General features: G+C 33.8%; 1 protein-coding gene across 1 annotated transcript; it reads left to right on the top strand.

The window, feature by feature from the left end:
- The first annotated feature begins 2,434 nt into the window (after nt 1-2,434).
- On the top strand, nt 2,435-4,592 carry LOC140814630 (serine/threonine-protein kinase STY46-like). The gene is made up of 4 exons (XM_073173671.1): nt 2,435-3,005; nt 3,109-3,375; nt 3,462-3,972; nt 4,172-4,592. The coding sequence occupies exons 1-4, from the start codon at nt 2,814-2,816 to the stop codon at nt 4,381-4,383; spliced, it is 1,182 nt and encodes a 393-aa protein (XP_073029772.1). The 5' UTR covers nt 2,435-2,813; the 3' UTR covers nt 4,384-4,592.
- The last annotated feature ends 4,562 nt before the right edge of the window (nt 4,593-9,154 follow it).

Raw genomic sequence — 9,154 nt, 5'->3', positions numbered from 1 at the left:
TATCTTTCCACAGTTAAAGCATCCCATATCACCAGATGGTGAATCTTTCTTGAAGTTGCGATTGGGACCCTGATAAGTTCGATGGTTCTTCTTCATAAACCTGGAGAATTTCTTTAGAAATAAGGACATAGCATCACTACTGATTTGTTCAGCAGTCTTCTCCAAAGTATTGTCAATGATCATAGGTAGGTAATGCCTGAGGTACAACTGCAGCAGCAGTAGAAAAGGTAGTGGCAGTAGCAGTAAAAGCAGTAGCAGTAGCAGCAAGAGCCTTGGTGGGTAGGTTTGAAGGCTCTTCTCCACTTCTTACTTCCAATTCAAACTCATAGGCTTTCAGATCTGCAAATAGGTCATGCAGTTCCAACTTGTTCAAGTCTTTGGATACTCTCATAGCCATTGTTTTAACATCCCACTCTCTGGGTAAGGCTCTCATCACCTTGAGGGCTATTTCTCTGTTGCTATGCTCTTTACCAAGAGCTGCTAGCTCATTTACCAGGCTGCTGAATCTTTCATCAAACTCGTTTAGAGTTTCACCAGCTCTCATTTTCAGATTTTCGAACTTCTGCATTGCTACAGATAGTTTGTTTTCCTTCGTTTGCTCATTTCCTTCACATATCTGGATGAGCTTCTCCCAAATATCTTTTGCAGTAGAACACATTTTGATCTTGCTAAAAGTGTTCTTGTCGAGAGTTTTATACAATATATCCTTCGACACATTATCAAGGTTGGCCTTCTTCTTATCTTCACTGGTCCATTCACTTCTTGATTTTTCAACCATCTGTGGTGCACCCTCAGTAACAGCGACAGCTGTATTAGGCTTTAAAATTTTCAGTGGACCATCTGTGATGACATACCACATGTCATCGTCTTGTGCTGCAAGATGAGCTTGCATTCTGATCTTCCAGTCATCGAAATCTTCCTTAGAGAACATAGGGATCTTGTTGAAGTGTGCCATTTGTTGTAGTTTTTCACGAACAAGAATAACCTGCTCTGATACCAATTGTTGAGGATCGAAGTTGAGTTTAGAGGGGTGGGTAAATAAACTCTACTCATTTTTCTTTCTTTTCTTGATGAGGTACTAAAATCCTGTTAGGGATAGTAGTTTATCTTGTACGTAAACTTTCACCTGATTACAATAAAACGTGCGGAAACAATCTGATGAAATAGTTGAAAGACAATAAACAGTAGGCAGCAGTTGTTTATGAAAGTTCGAAGATAAACTCTTCTACGTCTCCCCATCTTCTGTTTCCATAAGGTATAACTAAAAAACTTTGGATATTACAGTACAACTCTTGTACACACCCACTTCAGAAGGACTTACACTTCGGCCTACTGAAACTCTTAGTTTCTCAACTCACAAAAATACGAAACACAAAGTTCTGAAAAGACTCTTTTCAGATTACAAACTCTTCTCGATAAAGTATAGATGATGTAAAGATTGTGAAGAGTATAAGAATCAGTAGCACAAGATGATCTTCGAAAGATCAGATATTTGCTATGAAGCGTGTGCTACTTTTCTTTGTGTTGAACTTTAAGTACTCAAGGAATTTCGAGATAAGTCTGATAAGATGAAAATAGTTTTGTTCCTTGAAAGATAATATTATGCGAAGCGAGAGTTGTCGTATAAGGATTTGATCCAAGTATATATAAACGACTGAGTTCAACGTTCACAATCAGAGGATGTCTTCAGATAACTGATACAATCAGCTTTATTACCAAAAGAAGTTCATGCAGAAAAGCTATAAAACAATCAGTCTTGTTTCATACTTAATTGGGTAAAATGCATTAAATGACTCCGTATAGTATTTAATGCTGCAATTAATACTAGTACTAGGAACTCTTTAACGGTAACATTAAAGGTAGCAACGTTAGAAAACGTCCTCTACTGATTTTGTATTACTATCCTTTCTACTGGTTTAGTTTTATCAGACCAGTAGCTTCTGATAAATTAGTCTATTGTTCTGGTCTGCTGGTTTTAGTTTATCATCACCACAATAAAATTCATGTCTAACAATCTTCTTTTCGGTAGATCATCATATAAGAACTCCAAAGTTAAGCGTGCTTGACTTGGAGCAATTTAGGATGGGTGACCCCTGGGAAGTTTCCTATGGTGCGTGTGAGTGAGGACATAAGCACGCTGGAAAGACTCGTCTTGGTACAGTGTAGACAGTCGTCGAATCTGGGACGTTACAGGATATGTAATCCTACCCAAACTTGACTCATTTTCATTCCTAGTCTCGCTTGGTTTATTTTAATATTTTCGAATTTTTGTAATGCTCTAATTTATTTATTCTCTTTCGTTTGCTAATTTTCTTCAAATAATTGTGCAAGTTTGACCATATTTAGTTAAATGTTAGGATTTTTTTTATGACGTGAGAATCCACAACTGCTGTTATTTGATGTGCACTTGGTAAATCTCGGGCTAACATAAATTATAAAAGTTTAAAATATATATCTTGAAATATCCGCCAACCATTGGTTGTTTCCTCCTTGTATTGTTGATTAATTTGATACTGAGGTGTGCACTCAACGTAACCCTCGGCAACATCGTCAAATTTGACACTTTGTTGATTAATTTGTCACTATATATTAAAAAAAAATACAAGTTTTGTGAAGATTCAATTACACAACATGACGCATTATTAATGTAACTCGGTGTGTCGCATCAATTCACTTGGCCGAGAGAGTAAGGAACGATTATTCATCAGAATTTCCGCCTCCCAACCAAGATCCGAGTACTATACTCATTGAGTTTAACATATACATATAATCTCTTCTTCTTGAACATAAATAAAATTAATTAAGCATCGATCATGAATGCCGAAGAGACAACACAAGAAAAGAAGGCGATCCCATTTAGTCCAAGCAATGCTTCCACTTCCAACCCAAGGAGGAGGAGGACCACCACCGGCTTTTGCAGAAGATTGAGTGACTGTATCATCATGGGGCCAGCTGCTACAAACCACATTCCCCGTGGGACAACCAAGCTCTACCACCTCCCACAAGTATGTATCCAATTGTACGTTAATATGGCATGTAACTTAATTTGTTTCTTCTTACGGGCCGGGAAATTGATACATAGCTTATGAACTCAATTAACATTTTAAGTTGGAAGATATAAACAAGGAGCTGGCAAAGGAGAAAGAGCTAAAGAGCATGTACAAGATGAGGCTAGAAAGAACACAAAGCTTCCTAAAATACTGTCTTCAAGTGGCACAAGACAATGGTTTCTTGAATCTCATACTCAACAAACACAAAGATCAGGAATATTTCTCGCTTTCCCCCTCTCATTCTTCAGGACAAGCTCCCCATCCCCATCTTGCTGCCCTTGTAAATCAAGCAAAGATTAACGGATGGTACATCCATCCTCTAGAGGTTCATTTTTTACTCTAGCTACTACTAATTTTTTTGCAATTCTAACAGAGATTGAGTTCATGAGTATGCAAATGTGATCGAAGCAGATTGAAATGCACCACTTATCAGCTCAAGGCACCACTGCTGACATTTATAAAGGAAGATGGAGGGGAATTGACGTTGCGGTAAAGTGCATGTACCCTGATTTCTTCCAATCAAACGACAGCGGAGTCAGCTTCTTCGCACAAGAGGTGGAAACACTGTCCATCCAACGCCACCCTTTCGTGCTGCAACTCATGGGGGCGTGCCTTGATCCTCCAGATAAATGTTGGATCGTGACCGAATTCCTGAAAATGAATCTAAAAGATTGGCTCCATGGTTCGGGGAAAAGGCATAAGGAAAGAACGATCCCTCTTCCACCATTGAAGGATAGACTTGCAAAAGCATTGGAGGTTGCTCAAGCAATGCAGTATCTCCACGAAAGCAAGCCAAAGATTGTTCATCGTGATTTGAAGCCGAGTAACATTTTCCTGGATGATGCGTTACACGTGAGAGTAGCTGATTTTGGGCATGCCCGCTTCTTGAGTGATGGAGAAAAGGCACTGACCGGGGAAACAGGTACCTGAAAATAAAGTTTTGATCCCCTAGCTGAATTAATTTCATGAGGCTAATCATGACTTAATTGTTTCAGGTACATTTATTTATATGGCACCTGAGGTTATTAGTTGCCGTGCTTATGACGAAAAATGTGATGTCTATAGTTTTGGTGTAATATTGAATGAACTAGTGACTGGTGAATATCCATACATCGATACAGATTATGGTCCTTCAAAGATAGCTTTGGAAGTTGCAGAAAATGGATTAAGGCCATCAATTGCCAAGGCTGAAACATACTTGGAGGAGATGATGATTGAACTCATACAACAATTATGGAATCAAGAAGCTGCTGCCCGACCTTCTTTCAATGAGATTACATGCAATTTGAGAAATATATTGGGCGATAATAAGTTAGAGCAGACTTTCTGTTAAACATTTTGATTCTGATTTTCAGGAAAACCCAAAAGTACTTCTGGTATTAAACTCAGACTGTGTTTTTAATTCCTAGTTATATTTTCAGTATTGATTAATTTTATCCACTATTCCAAAATTATAACATACAAAATATGGAGTACAAATAATTAAAAAAATCCGGACATTATAAGAAATTGTTTCTGGTGAATGAAATCGTAATTTTTGCGATTGATTTTTAATTACATTCAATGGGGTCTGAATTCTAGGAATTGGTAGATGAGATCCTACCTATGTGGGCACTACACTCACTTCATTTCAACGGGTAAGGTCTTGCCACACATACAATTTTTTTAAAAAAAGTGGGTCCTACATATGCATGGGCAAATCTTGGTCATCCATTCTATCATGGGAGCAATGCCCACATAGGTAGGATGAAATAAACCGAATTCTAGTCCGCATGTGCTTGTGGAGATAACTGTAAGATGATTTTATTAAAGTTTCTAAAATAATTAATTGTGATAAACATATTTCAATAAGATAAATATGTGAGACGTCTCATACTTAAAAATATATAAATAAAAAATATTACTTGGATTAAGATTGATAAATATCTTGATATTTGATTTATCTTATTTAAGATAAATATAATCTAGATAAGTCATAATCAATTCAAAATATCTCGATAATTGTTAGATAATATTTATAAAAAGTGTCATACATGATCCGTAAATATATGCAGTTATTCAGAAATTGCATTCTATACAATTGCATAAAGGTTTAGAAGATTCTTGTTTTTGGTGTTCGTGAGATCTTGCTAGTTGTAGTATCAAATTCAATACCAATGACTAGACGTTAGAATTCGTTCATTTTTAAGTTTATGTATATCGATCTTTAAGTGTTATGTTTGTGGCTATGTAGCTCGAATTTAGTTCAGTCATATGTTAAATTTTTAATAGCTGGTATCAGACAGGTTTTGCATGTGCCTTGGTATTTTTGAAATTTTTGAACTCTGGAAATTTATGAAAATTATATTGATTTGTTTAATATCGCAAATTTTTATATAATTTTTTTAAAAAAAATATCCTATTTTTGGGCTTTCAATTTGGTTATTTTCTGAATTTGGGATTTTTTTTTTTTATTTAGGGTCATATTTGGTTTTATTTACTGAAACTGATAATTTCGAAAATTAATTATTTTGACCCAATATAAAAATTTTCAACATTAATTTTGATAGCCAAAATTGTTAATGGAAATTATAAAATTCTAAAACTTTATTTTTGAAATATTGACTTCCAAATTATGATACTGACATTGGAAAATTATTTGCATGAGTTATTTTATGCCAAATTGTGTGTACTTATTATTTGGGTATTATAGAAAATTTTGATATTATGATTCGTCATAATCATACATGCAATTAAATTTAAAGAATTGTCATCTTAAGATTCACATCTTATCTTGTTCATATTTAATTATTTATTTTGTTTAACATTATTTTATATGAAGAAATTAAGCTAAAATTATGAATAATAAAATTACAAAATAAATACAAATTTTGGTAAAGATTCATAATATAGATAATTATGTAATAATTGTTAGGGCATCTTTAGTTGTGGTGATGTACTGCTTAAGAAAACCACAACTAAGATAACCAGAACTTTAGTTGTGGTACTGTTTAAGAAAAACCAAAATGGTAAGATTTTACAGATTTTATGGTTAAAGAAAACTAGAACACTAATCAAGGAGAACTTCAGTGGGTAGTAAAAATCAGAGATCAGCAAATATAGATTACATCATTTCATAATGAGATGCAACATAATTCGTTCTAGTATCTTATGGTAAAATGTAATACTAACATCAAATCATATAATCATTAATAAGATACTGATGATTTCCCTTTTGTCGGTACTATTCATTAGAAGATGTCTCTATTTAATGTGACTATTCTGCACAAAATACACATTATTTAATGCCATTAAATGAACCGTATAAAATCATTTATTATTCTCTTTAACAAAACCTATTATTGGATTCATGTACTATTAATGGGTAAAAGAGTCATTCTTATTTGAACGTTAAAGATCAACTATATAAAGCTTTTAAGGATTCACAAAACAACTCTCTCCAACTCTTGGAATCTGAATTTACTATGAACAATATTTCAAATAGACTCAAGCTTTTAAAGTCTCAAAAAAACCAACACACGCTTAAAGACTTATCATATTCAGATGATAATTTGTGTTATTCTTATCCACTTTCCTTCTTTGTTCCAATTACTATAAAGTGTGAAGCATTTGTAATATGTGGAATAAGTTTTTCCCATAAATAAATTTCTTAAATTGTTATGTTATAATACTAGGAGTTTCAGTAGGCAAAGATATGACCGGTGAAGTGGGTTTGTACAAATGTATTTTAATCTAAGTCTTCTAGTGATACATTCTCGAAACAGAAGAAGGGGAGACGTAGAAGGGTTTTGTCCTTCGAACTTCTAGAAAAAATTCTTGTATTTCATTACCTTCTATTTCTTTTAGTTACAATAAAGTGTTGTGGACCGATTTTGCACTTATCAAAGTTGTATGCTGCACATTTAAGACCAGTCTATGATTTATTAAAATATTTCAGAAACACACTTTTTCAGAAGCAGAAGAATTTGAAGCTTGAAGCGTTTATTCAAACCACTTTTTAAACACTTCAGGTATCCTAACAAGTGGTATCATAGCATATTTATCTTGTTCTGAACATCTATTGAAAATATCTATGGTATCCTTCAAAAGGCGCTCCACAAATGTTGGAAAAACATTTGCGAGTGGACCACTAAAGATAAGAAGAAAGAAAGCATGGATAATGTAGCCAATGATATTCTATATAAAATCCTTGACAAGAACACTTTCAGCAAAATCAAGATATGTTCTTCTACAAAAGAAATCTGGGAAAAATTTATCTAGAGATGTGAAGAAAATAACTAGACACAGGAAAATAAAAATTTTGTAGCAATGCAGGAGTTTGATAATGTTAAAATGAAGATTGTAGAATCTTTACATAATTTTGATGAAAAATTCAGTTGCATTATTAACAAGTTAGCAGCTCTTGGCAATGATTATGTCAACAGAGAAATTACTCTCAAGGTTATGAGAACATTGCCTAGAGAATGAGATGATAGAATCAGGAAAATGAGAGAATCAAATGATTTGAGCAAATTTGAACTCCATGATCTGTTTGCAAATTTTATGACCTATGAGTTTGAACTAGAAGTAAGAAATGGTAAATTTGATGATAGAACTCCATTTCTTATGTTCCAAATGTCTCAACTACTGTTGCTATTTAAACAACTAACTATGATGTTGTTGTTCATCAAGTCAACCAACTAAATCTATTACTATTGTTGCCGCTGTTCCAAAGTCTCAACTACTGTTGCTATTGAAACAATGTCTGAAATGACTGATGAATAAATCAACAATGATGTCATATCATTATTTGTTAGAAATTCTCAAGTTTTATGAAGAAGAGTCATAGAACCTATCAAGATCTCAACTAGAACTTCAAAAAGGAGTCACCATCTTGTGATAAGGCTTGTTTACGCTGTGAGAAGATTGACAATTTTATGGCAAATTTTCTTAAGTTCAAGAAAGATGATTACAATGAGAAATGATATAAACTCAATGACAACATGTCCATAAAATATTGCAAAGCAATGATTGATGAGGAAAACAAAATCAAGTGGGCGGATTCTAGTTCTGGATCTTCTGACTCAGAAATCCAATCGAGTGACTATGGTACTGAAGAAGTTCAATGTATCATGACAGATACTGATTCAATCTCAATTACTGATGAGGTATTTGATTTCAACTCTGAATATTTTACACGTGATGATCTAGTTCAAGGACTGCATGATATCGTTAAGGTACTCGAAGCTATATCAATCATTCGAGTAAGTCAAAGATGAAATCCAAATCTTAACTGATCAAGCCAATAAGTTCACTTGTTCACAAGAGGATAGTTGTAATGATCTTAAATCCGAGGTGATTAAGTTAAAGACTGAAAATGAACGAGTGAATGCTCATTACCATGCACTACATTGAAAATCAGAAGCTATCCCTACTGGTAAATGCATGAAATAAGTCATCTCTTTCATTAGAAAAGATGCAAGAGCTACAAAAATAATCTGGAGACAAAACTGGTCTTGGATTCAGTAGTCATGAAAGTACTTTTGAAACTAGTACTCAGCCAAAAATGAATATGTGCAAAGGGAAATTATATTCACTTTGTTAAATCCAATACAATATATGAACACAATGAACCTAATGTTCAAGTTGAAAAAACCTAAAATAGAAAAAATAGTGAAATGTATTGAACATCTCACGGGGTCGTTTAATTTTGGAGGAAATTCATTTTGAATAATTTCAAAACACTCCTCAGTCAAACTTATTGGCTCATGTCGGTCCAATTTCCTCTTATTAGATAAAATTTACTTAAAACATTTATCGTAACTAGGAATTTAAATTAAAGCATAAGAAAATGGAATATTAATATGTAGTATCTTAAAAATTTCAAGAAACTTAGCAAAACTAGAATCTACCTTGATTTTTTCAATGCTGCAAAGGAAAGATACTACTTGCTTGGGTGGTGTGTTATGTGTAGTGATAGTAGACTTACCTTTGTCACTGTTCTCGTCCTCGAGCTCATGCTTCTCCTCTTTGTTTTCCGCTACAAATCAATCTCTTTTCTATACTTGAGTGATATAGTGATAGGGGTTGATTTTACGTGTCATTTTGCATTGTTTTGAGTCCGT

The sequence above is a fragment of the Primulina eburnea genome, chromosome 15, assembly GCF_022965805.1.
Source record: "Primulina eburnea isolate SZY01 chromosome 15, ASM2296580v1, whole genome shotgun sequence".
Classification (NCBI taxonomy): domain Eukaryota; kingdom Viridiplantae; phylum Streptophyta; class Magnoliopsida; order Lamiales; family Gesneriaceae; genus Primulina; species Primulina eburnea.
This window is presented reverse-complemented; position numbering and strand designations above follow the sequence as displayed.

Excerpts from the sequence above, each read along its gene's own strand:
- LOC140814630 (XM_073173671.1), top strand. The coding sequence starts at position 2,814 with ATGAATGCCGAAGAGACAACACAAGAAAAGAAGGCGATCCCATTTAGT. Across the intron at positions 3,376-3,461 it reads GGTACATCCATCCTCTAGAG|ATTGAAATGCACCACTTATC; the intron begins GTTCATTTTTTA and ends TGATCGAAGCAG. Across the intron at positions 3,973-4,171 it reads GGCACTGACCGGGGAAACAG|ATTATGGTCCTTCAAAGATA; the intron begins GTACCTGAAAAT and ends ACATCGATACAG.